This window comes from Marmota marmota, unplaced genomic scaffold (assembly GCF_001458135.2).
Source record: "Marmota marmota marmota unplaced genomic scaffold, marMar, whole genome shotgun sequence".
In the NCBI taxonomy this organism is placed as follows: Eukaryota; Metazoa; Chordata; class Mammalia; order Rodentia; family Sciuridae; genus Marmota; species Marmota marmota.
In genome coordinates, this window is record NW_025999982.1 from 1,220,153 (window position 1) to 1,243,466 (window position 23,314).

Here is a 23,314-nt window from a genome sequence, read left to right on the forward strand (position 1 = left end):
CATGAGATCTCTCTCGTGTTTTGGTGCTGTGTGTTGAAATAAATACTTTTGACTACATTTAAAGAGAAATATATATTTTTATACTTTTTGTTGCTATCAAACCATGTAGGAAGGGTGGTGTTTGAAGGAGGGATTGTGATCAATTGTTCAATGAATTTTCCATATATGCTCCTTCTGTTGGAATTGCAAAGAAATCTGTTCAAATGTTTTGAAAAAGCTCAGCTTGTCAATTCTTCAGCCTCTGTTGTCCCATTAACATCTAATATTGGATTTTTTTTCAAGGGATGGAGCAGTCTGGTATGTAACCATAAATCATTTGAGAAGCTCAAGATTTCTGGAGAGAAAAGAGTGCTTATTTTTAAAAGGTTCTCACCGGTTAGCAAACCCAGTTTGTGTGCCATCTGAGAATGTAATTGAAAAAAAATTGCTATTGTAGTTCAAGTTTTCAAAGAGAAAACGTTAGGTAGGAAAGGTGAAACATTTGTAGTCTTCATGGAGAAAGAGTCATTGTTAACATTGGTATTTTCTTTTTCCTTTCTAACCACATTTTTCCACATTGCTTCCCTTTACTATACCTAGTTTTCTCCAGTTCCTTATCACAAAATTTATGTATTTGAGGATATAAAATATGAGTTTCTCCTCTCTTTCCCATATGGAAAAGATCCACTTAGATTTTTCTAATACACCAACAGATGTTTAAACCTCTCACAACTTCTCTTGGAGATGTACCTACTTGGTGATATTTCCCCTGGCATACAGTCAATGAGTAGCAAAGTTATTGATTGAACCTTGGAAGAATAAATCCAGGGCCCCAAATCTTGAATTTACTGACAATAAAAGAGGGCCTGCATAATTCAAGAAAGAAATAGTGAAGGCAGAAAGGGGGTAAGCAAGTGGTGGGAAAATATTGGTAAGTACAATCAAATGGACTGGTGGGTGGAAAGGGATTTCTGGACATGAAAACTCTATACAAGGGAGTAACAACAAAACAAGAACAAATGGAAATGGAACTCCTGCTACAGAACAGGAGATAGTGGATGTGGTTTTAGATATGTTACTTCTGTTGTACACTCAGGACATTTATAAGCATGAGGTTCCCAAATGAGTTCTAAGTATCTCTCCTACAGTACCTAAATTTGTGGTATGTTCTCTAAGAGTCTTCTGTCACTTCTCCACTAATTTTTAATGAGTTTTTGTCCTTCTTAGTTTAGAGATTGGGGAGAAATGGCTGAACATGGACAACAAATGAAAATGAGAAGGTTGGTGGTCTTTTAGAATCAGAATTGTAGAAATGTCAGGACTAGTAATGTTCATCTTATCCTCATCTGTACCTGTCAGCAAATCAATATGCAGTGAAGGGTCTCCATGGATTCTGGCAAAGTAATGACTTTGAATTCACTATCTGATCTCATCAATTAATTCTTTATTAGACTACCTTGTAAATTCCATTTTGAGTAAAGTTTTAAAAAGTATGATAAAGACTTGATTAGAATAAAGGAATACCTGAGGGCAGAGAGTAGGATTATATCTCTAGTACTAGCAGTAGTGAGTTCTACAGTGCTCAAGAAATACTTATCTATGAAATTATTTATGCATTTCATAAATGTTTATTGGTCAATTAATATAAGCTGCTTTTGAGGTTGGAAGTATACACAAAAAGGAAGAAAAAAATCATTGCCCTGATGGATATTTATATTCTACTGATAAATGAGGGGAAAAAACAGAGTGGTTAATTAACTTAATCTTTTAGTTTCCTCCCTGAAACTGAGATCCACTCAATTTATACATCTATTGTGCAAGTCACCCTGCTCTGCATGACTACATCCAGCTAGTCTACACATCAGGAATGAGAAGGAACAGATCCTTGATGGACCAATCAAATTGCTTATTCATTAGCCAGTGGTTGATACTGTCATCCTCAAGCTGCAATCCTACTTCTTCCCTATAGCTTTTCTAACTGTAATTGGGATTGATAAAGTAAATTAGTCATAAATTTTGGAAGCTAAAAGTAATTATGTTCTTTTATGTATAGCAAGGGAATTGGTGTGATAAAACATACACATATACATTTTCATGAGCCTTTTCTCTAGCTGATCCTACACATTTATACATACAGCCTTCAAAAGCACAGGATAGTAAGCAAAAAGCTGGATTAATAAATTAAGATGAAACATTCCTTGCCTCCCACCAAAATAGCAGTTAACTTTCAGGCATTATTAGTAAAACATTTTAAATTACATTAAGTCAAAATAGAGTAACATGCTGAAATATTTTCAAAGATACAATGTTTACTAATAAATATATCTTCAAAAATATAAAGGGTGTATCAATGTGTCACAAAGCATAAATAATTTGTCAAACCTTTTAGAATGTACAATTCAAAATGTGTGCCCTAGCCTGGCGCAGTGGCACATGCCTGTAATCCCAGGAGCTTGGGAGGCTGAGGCAAAAGAATCATGAGTTCAAAGCCAGCCTCAGCAAAAGTGAGGCACTAAGCAACTCAGTGAAACCCTGTCTGTAATTAAAATACAAAATAGGACTGGGGATGTGGCTCAGTGGACGAGTGCCTGAGAATTCAATCCCTGGTACCAAAAACCAAAAAAAAGTGTGCCCTAATGTAAACTATGGACTTTAGTTGAGATAATGTATTAATATTGGTTCATCAGTTGTAACACATTAGGAGAATATGTTAATAATAAGGGAAACATAGTGTTGGAAAGGTGTATGGAAAATCTGGATTTGCTATTCAATTTTGCAATAGAACTAAAACTGTTCTTAAACATAAAGTCTGTTGATTTAAAAAAGGAAGTAAGTATTCATTATGGCTTGGATGAATTTTGAAGATATGCCAAATAAAACAAGACACACACACACACACACACACACACACACACGCACACATGTGCATGTGTGTACATTTTCTGCAGGACAGTTTTCTGGGTGAACTGATTCAGTTCTCCCCCTCCCTTATTTGCAGTTTTCATGAATGACTTTAGAATATTCTGGGAGTGCAAAATCCTGATAAGGAAGTACATGAAACAGACTGGGCCTTGCTCCTGTTCCTCTTGGGTATGTAATATAATGAGTTAGGGGAAACTGCCCTGGACAAAGTGTTGCTCCTCTCATCACTAGAAGGATGTCCTTTAAACCTTTGCCTAGTGAGTCGCATGGTTCTGAGGTATGCAACCCTCGGTACGCTGCCTTTCCAGGTCCTGTAGCTGTGGTGCAAGTGAGACTCAAGCAGTCAAGGATCCATCCACTTGAGCAGCTTTCTGGAGCATTGGGGCACTGGCTTATGATAGATCTGAGACTTTTTGTGTCCCTTGTTGCCTATCTGTAGGCAGTAAACCTGCTTCATATACTTTCATATAGATCACTCACTATCTTAAAGTGTGAATGATTTCATAGCACAAACAAACAGGTAATCAGTGCATGGTGGAGCTAAACAGTGTCCTGATACAGTGTATAGACTCCTGCTTCTGGCAGAGTGATGATCTTCCTCTCCTCTAGGTGATGGGAATTCTCTCATGGGATTGGTAATTAGCGAACCTGCTTTACATTTTATGATTACATTTGTATAAAAAATCCAGAGTATAGAAACAGTATAATTTGTAGAGACAGAAAGTAGAATAGTAGTTGCCAGGGACTTGGAGCAGGGAAAATGAGTAGTAACCACTTAGTAGGTATGACATTTCTTTTCTGGAGTTGGTGGGGGAATGTACTGAAACTATATAGTGAAGATGGTTGTACAACATTGTGAATGTACAGAGTGCTACTGAATTACATGCTTTAAAATGATGAATTTTATTCAGTATGTACTTTACCACAGTTGAAAAAATAAAATAAATTTGTAAATACTTGAGAGACTACCAATTTCAAACATGAGCTTATGAGTTTAGAAACAGAAAGAAAATGTTATGACCCAAAAGATAGCCTCCAGAATGCTGTAGATGAATGAATGATCCTCAAAGGACAGTGACAACTTTGTGATGTTTGCATCCTGGAAAGCAGCAGTGTTATTGGCAGATATCCCTCATTCTCACTTCATGAGAATTTAAGACTCTTTTTTAAAAGATGTAACAAAACAATTTATAACTACATTTTATATAGTGTAATATTTAATCTCATACAGTACTTTGAAGGAACATATACTGGAAAGTAGGCCACCCCAACCCATCACCTTCATCATTGTCAATGTTCTCTAATTTAACTGTTAAGACTCTTTCTTAAAAATCTTTTTTAAAAAACAACATTCTTTCTTCTTCCATATAAAGTTTCTCTTCTTTAACTTATTATCACTTTACTGTTTACTACTTGTTTCATTTATTGCTTACATTTATAATTATTAATTTTAAATTGTGCACTTTAATTTGCTTTAAAAATTAAAATGATTTTGTCATACACATGATCCATAATTAATTTTTCTCTTGGATTGGTATTTCTAAAAATTTTCCTTACTCCTCGTTCTCTCTTAACTTTGGAAAAAGTCTGCAGTAGAGATTTCATAATACAGCACATTATAATTTTAAGATTATATCTTAGTGATCATATTTTTCTCTTTATATACAGCTGTTTTCTCTCAGTGTTCTTTAACTGTATTTTTTGTTTTCTCAGCTTCACTTACATGATCAATTTAATTGCCACCACCTTAAAATAACTGATCGGATATTTCTTGATTGCTTTCATTTCCTTCTATGTGCTAAATTGCATTTCCTATTGGATTTTGTAAGGATTTGGTCATATGATATCAGAATGTAATCAGGAGTTAGAATATCACAGAACTTGGACTAAGACAGGCCTCTGATGGGATCAATGGTGACAAGAGCCCCCTTCCAGCAGTTGGTAAAAGGAGGACAGTTCCAGGACTCTCGTTATCATCCTGTTTTCCAGAATTCAAGATTGTTGTTTCCCTTGGAGATGTTGAAGGGGTCCTTCTGGGTGCAAATATACAGAGAACCTATATCAGGGGACACAGGATGAAGAGTGGGTGCAGAATTCCAGAGAAGAAAGTTTGGGGAAAGGTGTAGAGTGGGCTCTTGTTGATCATGTTACAAAAGAAAGATGTCTAGAGGCACAGTCAGGGAGACTCTGACCACCCAGGGGCCACCTCAGGAGGAGAAGGTTTGGAGGAGGAGAGGTGATGGCCCAGTACACATTTACATAGCAACTATTGCCCAAAACCCATGATGGTCAGAATTTGTTTACTCCAGAGAAACATTATTGGGAGATAAAAGTAAGTATAGGGACAGAAGAAAGACTGAAACTAGGTGGTCTCTGGGTGTTTGTTAAGATACACCAGGAGAAAGGAGTGGCTTATAGAAAGTCCAGATAAGAATTTCTGGGTAGTGGAATGTGAGGTGACACAATGATGACTGTGACACAATGACGACTTTTCCTCAAGACATTGTCCTTGATACCAGGGACCCATCACCTGACCCCTTCCTCTCAATACCACCTTATGGATGTGAGCCATTCATGGTTCAGCAGGTAGAGCAGAGAGTCAGATCTCTGTGGGATGTCTAGCTGCATGAATGATCCTGGGTCATATCCTTGTGTTCCTCAGAAAGAGTCAGTTTCGAGTGAGTTGTATTAGGATCAAGGATCATATTCACTCTAAAGAAAAAAATTCATTATGATAATATATCAATTTCTAAAAGTATTAATTTCCTGCTATTAACATATAAACAGGCGAACAAGCTTTATGACAAAAGAAATTTAAAGTAGACAAACTTTCTGGGGTACACAAAATAACTTGTCAATATGTAAGATGACCTTCATCAATAAAGCAGGAATCACCAATAAGTAGGCCATTTCATTATTACAGGTCTTAGACAAATGTTCATGCCAACAGAATCTCAGTGACATCTGAGCTCTTAGCCTTGACAATAGGATGACTATGCTACCAACATCTCTTCTTCCTTTCCCTTAACTGGCTATCTGAGGAATGGCCCCAGGGATTCAAATTATTGTTTTTTTTTTAATTCTGTTGCTTCTAATATCACTGTAAACCCCAAGTTCATTCATCATTGAGTCTTGATTACATGAATGTAGACTCATGCTTCATTAATTACCAAATATTCACTGAATGCCTCCCACATGTGATTGCTGAGAAGAGAGGCCAGGAAAAAATACATTGTATGTTCGACCACAAAGTGCACTTCACACTGGTCCTGTTTTCCTAACTTACCTTTCTTTTAGTTCTTCCTCCATATTATGCCTATGGCCATGGCAAGAAGCAATCCCAAAACAGGTAGTATTGCCCATGAAAATGTCATCCTGGACTCTGAAATGGAAATCCCCAAATCCCAGTAAATCATGAAACTAGGAAAATACCAAGTGCATTTTTTTATCTGAGCAGTTCCTGGGCTGGAGAGGAGGAAGAGAAGTAGATCTCTCAAGGAAGCAGTGGGTCCCCTTTTCCTTGCTGAGGGAGGGAAGACTGTAAATTTATGTCTAGCTAGCTTTAGTGTTTGTTACTTTCAGAAATGTACATACACAATTATTCTCCCTTCTCTTTTTCCAATCATATCACAGTCACTGGAATAATGGCAAAATAATAAAATTACCCAGGCCACAGCCATAAAGATAGTGTTAAGGAAAATTATTTTCTAATCCATAATAAAATTCACCAGAAAGGAAAAAACAAAGTGCTAAAATTCTTTTCATATCAGAAGAGAATTTGTAGATACAGAGAATTAGAGGCAATAATTAGAATTTAGTGCACAGCCAACAATAAATATAACTTTAGAGCTGTATCTGGGTTATAAGCAAGAAACTCAGAGGAGTAAGATCCCTATGTGTCCTGAAGATAAGCTTTGTCAGAGATAGCAGGATATCTCATTAGAATTATATATAGACATGTATATTTTTATATTCGGATACAGAAAGCAATAAAATGAGAACATCTGAGTTGGTCTTAGTATTTAATTCCAAACCTGAGAGGAATATACAGAATCACCAACCTGAGAGAGTAAAAGCCGCTGTTTTCTCCTCACCCAGAGGGAGGTTGCTGATGGAACAAGTCACATTTGCCAAGGAGCTGTTAGTGATCAATAGCAATGTCTCCACATGGAAGAGCCCATGGCTGTCTGAATGCAGGATCTCAGAAGCTGATGGTATTGTCTTTCCTTCCATGTCCCTCCATTGCATGTGGGGTGGTGGGAACCACCCACTTGCAGTGCACATCAGCTGTACCTCTCCATCTGTCAGCACCTCCATGGTGATCCTCGGGGAAGAACCCACAGCTGGGAACAGAGACCAAGGAAACCAAGAATGGAGCCTCTGCTAGTGGTTGTGTTATTGGTGACTATGTTTGAGAAGGGCTGGGAAGATTCAGAGGGCTTGCAGGAAGAGAGAAAAATCTTAAGGGGAAATGACACTCCACCTAGAGAAAGACTGGCTGGAGTGTTTTCTTGTTTTGTTTTATTTATTTATTTTTATATTCCTGAATCATCCAGGGACATATATAAAGGTAAAATTTAAGATTTTAAATTCAACCTTTTTTTGCCTGAGAACAAAATAACTGACAGGGTAAAAGAACCTAGGTAAGAGAATATTCTTAAAGATTAAAATTATAAATGTTCATGTCCAATGACAGAAAAAGATGGGCCCCTTTAACTTCTCAACATGTGTTTCTGTGGATATTCCCTAAATATGTTTATTAACTTAGATTGAAAATCCATGGGAGACATATTTCAGATATTCAAGATTTTTACCTGTGTCCTCAATGACATTTGCTAAACTTGGAAAATAAATTCTAGAGAGTGATTTTCTTTCTTCCTCCATTCATACCAAGATTGTCAATCCACATTATTTCTGTTTACTTGGTATATCTAGTTTAGTCTTCAAATTATTATACTTCCTGGTATATTTCCCAGAATTTTAATAACATACTGTGTGAAATAATGAATCCTGTATAAAATAGAGTAAAATTCTCAGACCTCTTTAAATATATGGTAATTTTGTGGACATACTCAGAAGTATACAAGTTCCATACACAAAAATTAAATTTGGTTTGTTGGAATTTGTGGATTTTAAGTATCTATGATAGTTCCTATACATTGGTGGTTCAATATAAATCTGATAGCAAGTAAGCATTAAGAAAACTTTCAGTGCTACAGAAATTATCTAGTAACATGTTAAAGCAGTAGGAACAGGTGACAAATTCAAAACATCTATCTAGAGTCCTTACCTACCACCTTCAGATCCAAACTGGCTTTCTGGTAGACACCATCTTTTTCAAAAAGGCACTGGTACTGCCCTTCATCTGAAGTTGTGGCATTGTGTATCTGCAGGGTCAGTCTCCCCTCGTGGATGGCATCAGTCACCAGTGTAGTCCTCCCTCTGTAGTCTACCATCTGCTCTCGAGCCACATGGTCCCCATTCATATACACATAAACTGCAGGATAATGGTGGGCTTGGACCCACCTCACCTCCATGCTCTGTGCATTAGCCTTGGGGAACAGGGAACAGGTCAATTGTATGTCTTCTCCCACTCTGACAATGATGGGCTCAGAAGGTCCAATCACTTTTAAAGATGCTATTAAATACAGAAGACAAAATACAAGGAACAAATCAAAATGGTACAAATAAATGTCACCAACAAGTGAATTTCTAGTGTGGTTTAAAACCCATAACTTTCCTATGTTCATATATGAATACATGACCAGTGAAACTCCACACCATGTGGAATTGCAAGAATGGGATCCTTGATCCACTTTGAACTGTTATGTATATCTAAAAAAACAAATAACAGCAACAATAATAATTATAGAATGGGATCCTAATTAGAATAATTTATATTCTGTGTATGTATAATATGTCAAAATATACTTTACTATAATGTATATATGCAAAGAAAAATAAATTTTTAAAAAATACATTCAAAAAATTAAAATTAAAAATATATCCCATAGGCATCCTGGGGGAGGTATGAGGCCTAAGGTCATCTCTTGGAAAGATGAGATCTTGTGATATTAAGATACAGGTTGTCCTTGTTCCAAGAAGAACCTTTCCAGGATGCATGCCAATCTGAAAAAAAAAAAAGGGTCACTACCCACTCCTTCCCAGAATTTTATGCAGTTTAAAAACAAATGATAGAATAAATTTAAAGTTAGCACTCCCAGAATAAAATAAATATTTTTATCACTTCAAAGCTGGATGACTACTTTCTAATCTGAATATGCCTCCGTTTCTTAAACTATAAATTTTGCATATTACTGCCCAAACCTTAGGATTGTTACACAGTTAAACAAAATAACCTATATAAGCCGGGTGGTGGCACACACCTATAATCCCAGTGGCTTGGGATGCTGAGGCAGGAGGATCGAGAGTTCAAAGCCAGCCTCAGCAAAAACCGAGACACTAAGCAACTCAGGAGACCCTGTCTCTAAATAAAATACAAAATAGGGCTGGGGATGTAGCTCCATGGTCAAGTGCCCCTGAGTTCAATCCCTGGTACCCTGCCCCCCAATAACCTGTACAAAGCACTTAGATGACTGTGCAGCATGAGCAGAAGCATAGAGACCTGAAAGTCTTTTAACTACTGTAGGGAAATATGAAATGATCCCTCCAAAGCACTTATATACATGGCATGTAATTAAGATTTCCAAAACTAGTCATTATTGTTATAAGTCAATAAAATTATTTGCCAGGGTATGAGCTCTGGAAATAATAGGGTTGAGAATTGTGTTGGCCCATGGCCCTTTGCATGGGTGCTTCCTCTGAGCCCCTAATTATGAAGATACCACAGAGGCAGCAGCTATAGAACTCCTGAACTCTTCAGTTACCACAGCACATCCTCCCACCTCCTGGGGCACAGCCCTCCCCACCTGGCAAGGAGCAAAGGGAAGTTCTGTGCTTTTATCCTATATAATTGTGGTCCTGGAAGGTCATCAAAATTTAGGAACAACACAACATAGGATTGTATTTTGTGTGCTGGGTCTCCAGTGGGCATGCTGAGTTGGCTCAAGAACTCAGATGCGTGACTTTTTGCCTAAGACTTTCCTGAGGGACAGAGACTTGCGTCAGCCTGCCCCAAACACTGGCTTAGCTTCCTAATGTGTCACTAACAAGTTCTTCTCCTTAAAGTTTCTGTCTGATCAGGCACCTTTACTGCCCTAGGCAGAGGGAGATCCTGCTGGAAAGGCTAAGCTCACAGGACTGGGTTTGTCCTCAAGCTGTGGAGCTATCTTTGACCTTCCTGAGGCTCATCCCTTTATATTTGTGGCCCCATGGAGTCAAAGGTGTCACACTAGATTCTGGCAGAGACTGGAATTGTGTTTACCATCTTAATTTCCCTCAAAAACTCCTACATGGGTTAAATAAAGTATGCTTAAGCCCTTTACAATTGCACGCACAAACACACACACACTCCCACAGGTGACTTGATGGACAATGGTACAGATGAAGGATATAATGAGCCATTCAGGTTCATGTGTATGTAAATAGAGAGCAGATGCATCATCATGGGCTAGGAGAAAAGCCATAGAAACAATCAGCTGGAAGGAGTTAAAGGAAACTGAAAGGGGCTCAAACATCATTTGGTTATTTTTTAAATTACATCTTAGGCATGGTAAAATAATATCTGCTGTTCAACTACCAGTTAAAAAAAATAAGTAAATAAAAACCACATGAAGGAAAGGAAAATTATCACCCCAGTGGCAGGATCTCAGGTGCACTTAACAGCTTCCTTTCGATAGTGATGAGGTTAAGGAACTTCTGGGGTGAGAAGCAGGTGCAGGACCCATAATGACTAGAGGGTGGGAGTTGTGGGAGGTGACTTCCACTGACAGTGCCCTCACTGGCAGTAGGAATATTTTAAAAGGGCCTCTAAAGCTGGCCAGCTGACCCATACCATCCTGTGCACACGCCAAAGGCAGCTCCCTTTCTTCTAGACCCTGGCAGAGATGATGTACAAGTCCCCAAATATGTCATCTGGGTCTTGATTGGATCCCCATGATCTCCCAAAGTAACAGGTTACATAGCAGAAAATTCCCCAAAGGGGACTGTGGAAGACTGAGCTTTGCTGGTCTCCTCTCATATAACTTAACAGGGCACTGAGAAAGCCCTGCCTCGACGTCTCATCCAGATCCCAGTTCCGAAGCAGCTCCATAAGCTGCGCCCTCCTCTGAGTCCAGAGAAGTGCACCACGAAGCCTGTGGGTCCTACTCACCCAGCTCACTCTGGAGTTTCTCTGGAAAAAAAAAAAGGTGGGGTGGGGTGGAGAATAACGTATTAAGGAATTTGGTGTAAGGGAAAGGAGAGAAACTATTTCCAAGAAATAAAAGGCAGCTCTATGAAATGTGGAAAATATTTTTTCTACACATCATATGGTGATCCCATTTGCCTTTCCTTTTATCTGCACAACAAAAACGCTATCAGATCTATCAACCCAATAATGCTGTTTGTTTCTAATGATATTTATCTGTTAAAAAAATAACACATACCTGTTTTTATAAATGCATGGAAACTATAAAACTGTACGGACATAAATAAGTATTGCTTATAATTCCAAACTAAGAATATACAATATTGGTTTTTGAAATATTAATAGGTAATATCGTACTTTTTATTTTAACCTATCTATTTATATTATAAATAATAATAAATCCAAATATTTAGAGTGTGCCACTTATAAGTTATTTAAAACCAATAAGTTTTTACATGATTAGAAATGTTTATTGATAGATGGACAGATAGATGTAATGTTTATCATTGAGTTGTACATCGTGAGATTATTTAAGCCTCTAAAATTCTTCAAAAATGTTTTTTGTCAATATTATAGGTTTTTTAAAAATATATATTTTTTTTAGTTGTAGGTGGACACAAGACATTTAATTAATTAATTAATTAATTTTATGTGGTGCCGAGGATCCAACCCAGGGCTTCACACCACTAGGTAAGTGCTCTTCCACTGATCTACAAACCCCTCCTGCTATAGGTTTCAGTAACATAAGACACACAACACTTCACTATCCATTTGGGTTTTTTTTTTTTTAGTATTTTATTTTTGCTATTTGTAAATAAGATAATAATTTAGATGCTGCTGTGTAAAGACTTCTATCTCTGATTACTAACATATGACAGATTCCTAGGGGTAATTAGCACAACACAGCATAGGAAAACATTTTAGTTGAAATGATATTTACAATATAATAAATACTTGTAAGTAGAAAACATCAATGCAAATAGATGAAAAGGTAGAACTTGAAAATTACTGAAGTAGTTAGTGGCTATTTAATCAAAATGCAGTATATATATTTCTAGTGGTAAATGTTTTATGCATTTTAATACATATTATTAAATGGTAGTACTTTTCCTGATTAAAAAATATGAGTTGTTGCTGCTGCACAGTTCTGAAGTTCTGCTACTGACCTAGGCATCTGGTCCCAGAGGCAGAGCACTGACCTGGGAGGGCAATGACTGCCCCCTTGACCTCTGTGAGGACAGGGTTGTAGATGAAGCAAGACACAGTTTCTACAGACATATTCCTGATCACAAGGGTGTCTTCCAAGTAGAACAGGCCCTCTTCATCTTGGATATGATGCTCGGAGACAGTCAGCAACCTCTGTCCTGTGATGTCTTCCCAATAGACCTGGGGCTCTGGGAACCAGCCCTTTGCAGTGCACGCAAGCTGGACCTCACCTTCCCTGGGTCCTTCCATGTGGATGTTAGGGGCAGACCCCACATCTGTGGAGGGAAGTCACAGCTCTGAGCTCTAGAGCTCACAGAGGTACAAACTCTGGAGACAGATCTCAGTGATGTTGCTCACAGGGAGATGGTGGGAGCTCAGGGATTGGGGAGCAGAAAGTGTTCCAAATTTTTTTTCCTATTTAAGTTGGAGCTCTGATACATTTTGCTTGTTCTCCAATCTGATTTTTAAATTTTAGAACTTGAATATATTTTTTCAGGACAGGAAAATAAGAGGGAAGGGAGGCATCATAACATTTCTTTGTGTCTCTAGTACTGTAAACAAATGTGCTGTAATTTATTCATTAGATCTTTTATTCTCTGAACACTTTTCCTCTTAATATTGTCTGTTTCAGGCACTTTGTCTGAAATTTTGAACGGTATCTGGAATCTAATTTAAACAAAATGTTTAGGACAAATTTAGAAATCACCTCCATGGGTGATTCTTTTCATTTCTATTTATTTTGTTTGTGGTTGTAATCTTGGGATGCAGTAGATAAACTGCATGAAGATTCTTGTATTAAAATATTCTATCAGAGATGTTCTGTTAGGAAAAACATTTTTAAGAAATCCTAAAGCAATTAATGTAGTCATGAAATCCTTTCTCTATTCAACACTACACCTCTCAAAACCAAAGGAGACTATATTTTCTGTAGATGGATATTTTGTCTTTATCAATTGTGGATAGAAAGAGATCTACTCCCTTACCTGTAGTAATAGAAAAGTTTTGCCTTAATTTTAAATGTCTCAGATAGTGCAGTGCATCAGTATGTACCCACTCCACTCATATCTCAGAGTCCCATGATTCCTTTGTTTTAAATGATCTTGAACATAGTAACCATTCATAATCATGAGTAATAAAAAAGGTGTTAGGAATAAAGTAAATCAGTGTCAGAGATGTTAAAATCTCCAGAGAACTGCTCTCCTGTTGAGGTAAAGAATTTGCCTGATTTTGCCTTAAGCACAATGGAGGAGCTATTCCTGTCAGGTTTACTTTTCAGATATTTCCCCACAAGATAGACCCGTTATTTCCTTCCTTCCCACTCCTTCCTCCTTTGCTAACATGATAGCATTCTGAAGAACCCTGCCATCCACAGTGGGTGCTTCCAAAGGCACTTGTGAGCCCCTGATTTATTGAATACGAAATATTATAATCTCTATAAAAGCACAAAGTTCCTAATTTCTTTTGCCTCATCAGCTGATTTCTAATAAGGGGCATAAGACAAAAAAAGTTTCACATTTCATTACTGCATAGATGAGGTTGGTAAAGTGACAACCCATTCCACTGAGATACAGATGCTGGACAGTCAGATGGCCATAGCAATTGACTTGCTCTTGTCCATCAGCCTTATGTGACACGAATTTGTGTCCTAGCAAAATTGTTAATGATTACATGTCATGGCTTTCAAATAATCCTTAAGGACTGTCAAAATTCAGGTGAATTAAATTTTGGAGAAAACTTTTTGTGAGCTTACTTTGGAGATTCTGGAACCACCTGTTTTCAGATGGCTCAGGGTAGAGGACTGGGCATTAGGAAACTGCTATGTTGATTCAAAGGGAATTCTTCAACTGACATTAAACTTACCATCAATTAATATATTTCTCCCTCTGAGACCCAGTTTTTGCCCAGATACTCACTTGCTACTTTGAGCAGCAAGCTTGTCTCTTCATGATAGTTCCCCTCCTGGAAATGGCACCAGTATTGCCCATTATCAGATGGTTGGATGTTGTGTATCTTCAGAGTCACATTTCCCTTGGCAATGTTGTCATCTATCCACTCTATCCGGTCTCTGTACTCCTCCACCTGCATCTGGGTGACCTCAACTCCATCCCAGTGTGCAATCACAGGTGTGCCAGGCTCTGAGCGGTACCACCTCACCTCCATGTGCATTGCAGTCCTCTTGGGGAAGAGCTGACAGGTTAGTAAGGCATCTTCCCCAACCCTGGCCAGGATAGGATATGCAGGACCAATCACTCTAAAGTCATCTACAAAAAAATGAAAAAGAAGAATCAGAAATGCCAACCAGAGGAACAGTATGCTTGCTTTTTGCGTGTCCAACCTGTTAGAATAGAGGGATCTATTCTAAATAAATTCAGCATGATGATTTGCATGTTTTCTTGTTAAAGAGAAATGTGTTCTCCAAATAAAAGTAATTAAATTTGAGCATGAATGCTGAATCTATCACTTAACAGCTTTGGGAGAAAATCTGTTATTCTTAGTGAGACTTTGACATTTGGAATCTTAATTTCTTCATCTGTAAGGTACTAAAACAACCTGAGTTTCATTCTCAAGTTAATATGTAAATTGATTTTTAGTTGGGAACTTTGTAATTGTTAGTAATTAACATTTTAGCCATTTTCCCAGAATTAAAGTAATATATTGATTCATGAGATTTTTAAAGTTTTTTCAGTATCACTTGTGTCCTAAATAAAAAACTTGAGGTTTTTTTTTTTTTTCCTTTGTGGAGAAGAGAAGACTCTAATTAGTGGGACTGTGAACAAGGCAGTTTTCACAGAGACATTTTGTGGTGGATTAAGGGCAGTGTTCTGAGTTTGAGTCTTTTAATAAAATGTTAAGTCATGTTTTGACTTCTTCCTTGTTATCTGCAAATTGAAGTGATGTTTGATAATTCTGTGTGTGAGTGTGTTTAATAATTGCATATGTTACATATACTATATTCTTTCTCAGCCCAAATGATGCAGGGCCACTTGCCCTTTTCTGTGCAGATTTCAGTCCTCCTAAGACTAAAAACACATCTTATTGAGTTGCTGCTCAATATAAAACAGATGCTGCTCAAGAAGTCACTATAGAACTTGGGACATAGAGAAAGATAGTGGTGTAGAGGTGGTTGCTTTTCAAGTTGTTCTGTGGTGTGAGATCAGGAAAGCAGATAAACAGTGTCTCAGTGAAATGTGTGATGAGAGGGACTTTACTGGGATTTAAATACTGGACTCTTAGAATAGCTTAGGAACTCAGAAGTTTGGATATAATAAAAGAAAAGAAGAAAAATCCATAGGCCAGCTGGAGCAGATCTGTCTGGGGCAAATCAGGGAGGGGGAGTAGGAAGACCCACATTAAGGTGGCACTGTGGTGTGTCTTGATATGGAGAAATCAGAGATTATGATACTGTTGGACTGATCCAGTGGGTGAACTATACTATATCCTTGTGAGGGAAAGACACCCAAGATGGGTTGTGGGTGTGTGAGTGGATGTGACTGGGTGCTCAGAGATTGAGCCCAGGAGGCTGGGAAGGGTAGGACCCACAGGTGGCTGAGGGAGAGGGGCAAAGGATTGGCTCCTGCACTGCACAAAGGGAACTCAGGGGAGACTCCAGGGTGCAGACTCCCAGCATGGATTGGCAGCTGCCTGGCTCTGGAGGTGTGCTGAGTTAAAATCTTCAGAACAATCACCATTCAGCAAAGCATCAGGGTACTAAATAAACCTAAACCCTGCCTTTAGGAGCTCCACCTCTGGGAACTCCTCTCCCAGAACTCTACAGTGACCCCATCTTGAGAGTGAAGCACACTCTCCAAACTCCCCCACCTCATACTGCCCAGAAGAGAAGCCGAGAACTTTTGAACTCCAATTGGCAACTTGAGGAACAACACAAAAAGAGGAAGATTTGACAGACTGTGGCTACTATTCTTGTGCACAATACATACCTTAAGAAAAAAAATGTGGAAAGAAAGACACTTGGGAGCAGACAACCAATATATATTATCATTGACAATTTTGATCACTGCAAGGGAAACAACTCCTTAACATTTTATCAAGAATATTTTCTTTCTCTTTCTGTCTTTTTCTCCTCTCTCCTCTCTCTCCCCCACCCCCACTCTCTCTCTCCTTCTTTATTATGTGCTGAATGGTTCATGGACATTTGTACATATATATATATTTGTCTTACTTTTCTCATTTCTAGAATTTTTTGAAGGTAGTTAATTTTCATGTCTCTGTTAAGGGCTAGGGTCTTTGATTAGCATATTTTGGTTTGGTTTTATATTGTTGTTCATCTGTCCATTTTTCTTTATTCTCTTTTGTGGGGAGCCACAATGAATGACCCCACACTTCCAGTCCTGATGCCTCAGATTCTGACCAACCACTGCATTTTCTGTGGCTTGGGTGGGGTCTAGCTTGAATAGCAAGGGGTCTTCTTTGTGGAATGTGCCCTTATGGTTGAGTTATACTCACTTGTCCCTTGTAACCCTGCCCCTTCTGCCCTTTTTTGGATAGAACTTTCTAAAAAGAAGAGTCCTTCCAATAAAAATTCACTTCCGAACATTCTCTCTCTCTCTCTCTCTCTCTCTCTCTCTCTCTCTCTCTCTCTCTCTCGCCAGCCTCTCATGATTTTCTCTTGTTCTCCCTTTTGGGGAGCCTGAGGCCAAGAGCAGGGAAGCCATCCTTAAGCTTATGTAAAGGTAAATTGTGTCTGTGTTTTATTTGGTGTCCCTGCAAATTCAATAAGCAATCTAGCAATCTTAATTTCAGCTGCCCGAGTGCTGGTCAGGGGCAGCACTCTTTCTTTTGTTAACAGCCAAATTCTATTGTTCTCTTTTTATTCTTCCTTTAATTTTTTTACTTCTACTTTCTCTCCTCCCTCATAATCATCATATCTTACATCTCTTCTGCATTCTCCCTGTTTACCTTTTGAAAGAGCAGACCCTTTTGAAAACTTATTGTTTTTACTGTTGGCTTACCATACAATTTCTGTTTATTGTGCTAATTAACCTTGTAGATATCATAATAGAAATAAGTATTTAGTTTAATGCTTTATATTGTTTGCATTGGTTGTTATTATTTGTCTCCCCCTAAACCATGAGGTACTAGAAATCTTCAGGGACACCATAAGTTCATAGTGTAGAAGCTCTGCCATGTTTGGGTAGACACACAAACAATAAGAAAAAGCAAGGGAATGAACCATTGGAAACAAACCAAAATACCTCATAACAGAATCCAATGATATCACAATGAATAAAATGTCAGAGATGGAATTTAGAAAGTTTATAGTTAAATTAATCTGCAAGTAAAAGATTATATAAAGAGTAAAATCAGAGAGAGAAAAACAACAGAAAGAGATATATATTTGAAACAGAGCCAAATGGAAATCTTCCAAATGGAGAAATTGATAAACCAAATTAAAAAGCCAATGGAAAGCATCACCAACAGACTAGACCACTTGAAAGACAATTTCAGACAATGAAGACAAAATATATAATTCTGAAAATAAAGTTGACCATGGAGAAAAGATATTAAGAAACCATAAACAGAACTTTCAAGAAATATGGGATAACATGAGAAGGCCAAATTTAAGATTTATCAAGATAAATGAAGCCCAATCTTTCAATGAAATAATAGCAGAAAATTTCCCAAATCTTAAGAATGAAATGTAAAATTATATACAGGAGGCATACAGGACTCAAAACATACGAAATTACAACAGACTCACACCAAGTCACATTATTATGTATGTATGCTTGACATACAGAATAAGGATAAAATTTTCAAGTCTGCTAGAGAAAAACAGCAGGTCAGATTTAGAGGTAAGTCAATCCATATTTCAGCTGATTTCTCAGCCTAGACCCTGAAGCTAGGAGGTCTTATAATAATATATACCAAGCTCTGAAAGAAAATAGATCCTAACCAAGAATAGTATATCCAACAAAATTAAGCTTTAAATTTGAAAATGAAATAAAAATGTTCCACAATAAACAAAAGGTAAAATAATTCACAACTAGAAAGCCTGTAATACAAGACATATTCAATAAAATATATGATAAAGAATAAATGAAAAATAAAATTGAAAACCAACAGAGGAGGAGCCATAAGAAGAATGCTCAATTAAATGAGAAATTAATTCAAATAAAAAAATTAGAAATTAATCAAAATGACAGGGAATAAAAATAATCTCTCAATATTAACATTGAATGTAAATGGCCTCAACTCATCAATCAAAAGTCATAGATTTTCAGAATGGATTAAAAAACAAGACCCAACAATATGCTGTCTCCAAGAGACTCATAGGCAACATCATCCACAGACTGAAGGTGAAAGGATGGGAAAAAAACATATCACTCACATGGATCACATAAACAAGCAAGGGTCTCTATCCTCATATAAGATAAAGTGGACTTTGAGCCAAAGTTAATGAGAATGGACAAAGAAGACATTTAACACTGCTTATGAGAGCATTATACATCAACAAGACATAACAATCTCAAATATTTATGCCCCAAACAATGGAGCATCTACATACATCAAATAAACCCTTCACAATTTCAAGAATTAAATAGATCATACAAAATACTTTATCTTACCTCTCTCACCACTCGATAAATCTTCCAAACAAAAACTAAATAAAGAAGCTATAGAACTAAACAGACATATATAGAATATTTCATCCATTCACGACTTTCTTCTCAGCAGCACATAGATCATTTTCTAAAAAAATCCATATTTTCTAAAAAATATGTTAGGCCACAAAGCAACTCTTAACAAATACAAAAAAAATTGAGATAATACTTTGCATTCTATCAAAACATAATTGAATAAAATTAGAAATCAATGATAAGATAAAAATAAAAGCTACTGCAACACCTGGGGACTAATTAATGTGCTATTGAATGATGAATGGATAGCAGAAGAAATCATGGTGAAATAAAAAAGTTGTTGGGGCTGGGGATGTGGCTCAAGTGGTAGCGCGCTCGCCTGGCGTGCGTGCGGCCCGGGTTCGATCCTCAGCACCACATACAAACAAAGATGTTGTGTCCGCCGAAAACTAAAAAATAAATATTAAAAAAAAATTCTCTCTCTCTTTAAAAAAAAAAAAAAGAAATAAAAAAGTTGTTAGAGGTGAGTGCAAATAATGATACAACATATCAAAATCTCTGGGACACTATGAAATCAGTTCTAAGAGGAAAGTTCATAGCATTGAGATCATTCATTGAAAGAAAGTCACCAAATAAATAATCTAAAATTATATCTTAAGGCTCTAGAAAACTACAAATTAACACTCAAATCAGCAGAAGATAGGAAATAATTAAAAATCAAGCCAAAATTAGTGAAATTAAAATAACAAAAAAATTCCCAAAATCAATGAAAAAGTTTTAAAAAAATAAATAAAATGGATAAATACTTAGCCAAGCTAGCTAAAAGAAAGAAAAAAACCTCAAATTATTAAAACTTGTGATGAAAAAAGAAATATCACATGAACACTACTGAAATCCATAGGATTATCAGAAACTATTTTGAAAATAAATTTATACTCCAATAACTTAAAAAATTTTGAAGACATCAAAAAAAAAAACTCTAAAGACATATGATCTGCCCAAATTAAACCAGAGGAATATAGAAAATATAAACAGATCAATTACAAATAATGAAATTGAAGATTCCATTAAAAGCTTACCAACAAAGAAAAGCCCAGGTCCATATTAATTCTCAGATGAGTTCTACCAGACTTTCAAAGAACAAATAAACACCAATCTTCCACAATTTTTTTAATTTTTAATTATTTCTTAGTTGTCAGTGGACCTTTATTATTATTTTTATTTATTTGTTTGTGGTGCTGAGATTGGAACCCAGTGCCTCATGCATGCTAGGCAAGTGTGCTACCCCTGAGCCCCAACCCCAGCCCAAATCTTCCACAAATTATGCCATGAAATAGAAAAGGAGAGAACCCTTTCAAACTCATTCTATGAAGCTAATATCATCCTGCTACCAAAACCAGATAAAGACACATAAAGGAAAGAAAACTTCAGACCAATATCCTTGATGAACATGGATACAAAAAAATTTTAATGAAATACTGGCAATCCACATACATATTAAAAACATAGTGCACCATGATCAAGTAAGGTTCATTCCAGAGATGTAAGGTTAGTTCAACATATGGAAATCAATATATGTAACTCATCACATCAGTAGACTTAAAGACAGGAACCATATTATTATCTCAATAGATGCAAAAAAATTGACAAAATATAGCACCCCTTCATGTTCAAAACACTAGAAAAAATAGGGGTAGTAGGAACCTACTTCAACATTGTAAAAGCTATCTATCTATGCTAAACCCAAGGCCAACATCATTCTAAATGGAGAAAAATTGAAAGCATTCCTTCTAACAACTGGAACAATATATGAATGCTCCCTTTCACAATATCCATTTTACATAGTTCTTGAAACTCTAGCCAGAGCAATTTGGCAAAAGAAAAAAAAATAAAGGGATATGAATAGGAAAAGAGGAGTTCAAATTTTCCCTATTTGACAATGGCATGCTTCTATATTTGGAAGACCCAAAACACTCCACCAGAAAAATTCTAGAACTCATAAATGAATTCAGCAAGTAGCAGTATACAAACAAATTAACACCCATAAATCAATGGTATATTATGCTACAATGATAAATTATCTGAAAGAGATATAAGGAAAACTATCTCATTAACAATGTCCTCAGGGGAAAAAAAGACTTAGAAATCAATCTAACAAGAGAGGTGCAAGATCTCTACAATGAAAACTACACAATACTAAAGAAAGAAATTGAAGACTTTAGAAGATGGAAATATTTCCCATGTTCTTGGATAGGCAGAATTAACATTGTCAAAAAGTCTACCTTACCAAAAGTACTAAACAGATTTAATGCAATTCCTATTAAAATAATGATGCTCTTCATAGAAATAGAAAAAGTAGCCATGAAATTCATTTAGAAAAATAAGAGGCCCAGATAGCCAAAACAATCCTTATTGAGAAAAGTGAAGCAGGAGGCATCACAATACCAGACTTTAAATTACTCTACAGATAGCTTTTACGATGTTGAGATATGTTCCTGCTATCCCTAGCAATATATGTCAACATCATAAAAGCAATCTATGCTAAGCCCCAGACTAACATCATTCTAAATGGAGAAAAATTGAAAGCATTCCCTCTAAAAACTGGAACAAGACAAGGATGCCCTCTTTCACCACTCCTATGGAACATAGTTCTTGAAACACTGGCCAGAGCAATTAGACAGTTGAAAGAAATTAAAAGGATATGAATAGGAAAAGAAGAACTCAAATTAGCACTATTTGCTGACAATATGATTCTATACCTAGAAGACCCAAAATATTCCATCAGAAAACTTCTAGAACTAGTAAATGAATTCAGCCAAGTAGCAGGATATAAAATCAACACCATAAATGAAAGGCATGTCTGTATATCAGTAACAAATACTCTGAAAGGGAAATGAGAAAAACTACCCCATTTATAATAGCCTCAAAAAATACTTGGGAATCAACTTAATGAAAAACTACAGAATGCTAAAGAAAGAAATTAAAGATGGAAAGATTTCCCTTGTTCTTTGATAGGCAGAATTAATATTGTCAAAATGACCATACTACCAAAAGCACTATACAGATTTAATGCAATTCCAATCAAAATCTCAATGACATTCCTCATAGAAATAGAAAAAAAAACAATCATGAAATTCATCTGGAAAAATAAGAGACCCAGAATAGTTAAAGCAATCCTTAGCAGGAAGAGTGAAGCAGATGGAATCCCTATACCAAAACTTAAAACTATACTACAGAGCAATAGTAACAAAAACAGCATGGTATTGGCACCAAAATAGACTGGTGGACCAACGTTACAGAATAGAAGACACAGAGACTAACCCACAAAATGATGATTATCTTATATTAAACAAAGGCATTAAAAACATGCATTAGAGAAAAGATAGCCTCTTCAACAAATGATGCTGGGAAAACTGAAAATCCACATGCAACAAAATGAAATTAAACTTCTATCTCTCACCATGCACAAAACTCAACTCAAAGAGGATCAAGGACCTAGTAATTAAATCAGAGGTCCTGCATCTATTAATAGGGTAAAAAAGTAGTCCCAATTCTTCATCATGTCAACTTCCTTAATAAGACTCTTATAGTGCAAGAATTCAAATCAAGAATCAATAAATGGAATGAATTCGAACCAAAAAGCTTTATTTCAGCAAAATAATCAGTAAGATGAATAGAGAGCCTACATTTGGGGAGCAAATTTTTACCACTTGCACATCAGATAGAGTACTAATCTCTAGGATATATAAAGAACTCAAAAAGCTAAGCACCAAATAAATAAATAACCCAATCAATAAATGGACCAAGGAACTAAACAGACACTTCTTAGAAGAGGATATTCAATTAATCAACAAATATATAAAAAAATGTTTAACAACTCTTGTAATTAGAGAAATGAAAATCAAAACTGCTCTAAGATTTCATCTCACTCCAGTCAGAATGGAAGCTATTAAGATCACAAACAACAATAAGGTTGGTGAGGATGTGGGGAAAAAGGTACACTCATACATTGCTAGTGGACTGCAAATTGGTGCACTTAATCTGGAAAGCAGTGGGGAGATTCACTGGAAATCTGGGAATGGAACCACCATTTGACCTAGCTATCCCTCTCCTTGATCTATACACAAAGGACTTAAAAACAGCATACTACAGGGACACAACCATATTAATGTTTATTCCAGCACAATTCACAATAGCTAAACTATGGAACCAAACTAGATTCCCTTTAGTAGATGGATGGATAAAGAAAATGTGAGAATATACATATATATATATATATATATATATATATATATATATA

At 36.5% G+C, this 23,314-nt stretch overlaps 1 protein-coding gene across 1 annotated transcript in view; it reads right to left on the bottom strand.

Annotated features, from left to right (window-relative positions):
• Positions 1-3,828: 3,828 nt before the first annotated feature.
• Btnl2 (butyrophilin like 2) overlaps positions 3,829-23,314 on the bottom strand; it is a 25,915-nt gene continuing 6,429 nt past the window's right edge. The window contains exons 3-9 of the mRNA XM_015487503.2: positions 14,329-14,676; positions 12,409-12,690; positions 11,174-11,194; positions 8,192-8,539; positions 6,963-7,244; positions 6,188-6,283; positions 3,829-5,613 (exon numbers count right to left, since the gene is read on the bottom strand). Of these exons, the coding sequence (XP_015342989.1) occupies positions 6,195-6,283; positions 6,963-7,244; positions 8,192-8,539; positions 11,174-11,194; positions 12,409-12,690; positions 14,329-14,676 (1,370 nt within the window). The 3' untranslated portion in view covers positions 3,829-5,613; positions 6,188-6,194. The remainder of the gene's footprint in view (positions 5,614-6,187; positions 6,284-6,962; positions 7,245-8,191; positions 8,540-11,173; positions 11,195-12,408; positions 12,691-14,328; positions 14,677-23,314) is intronic.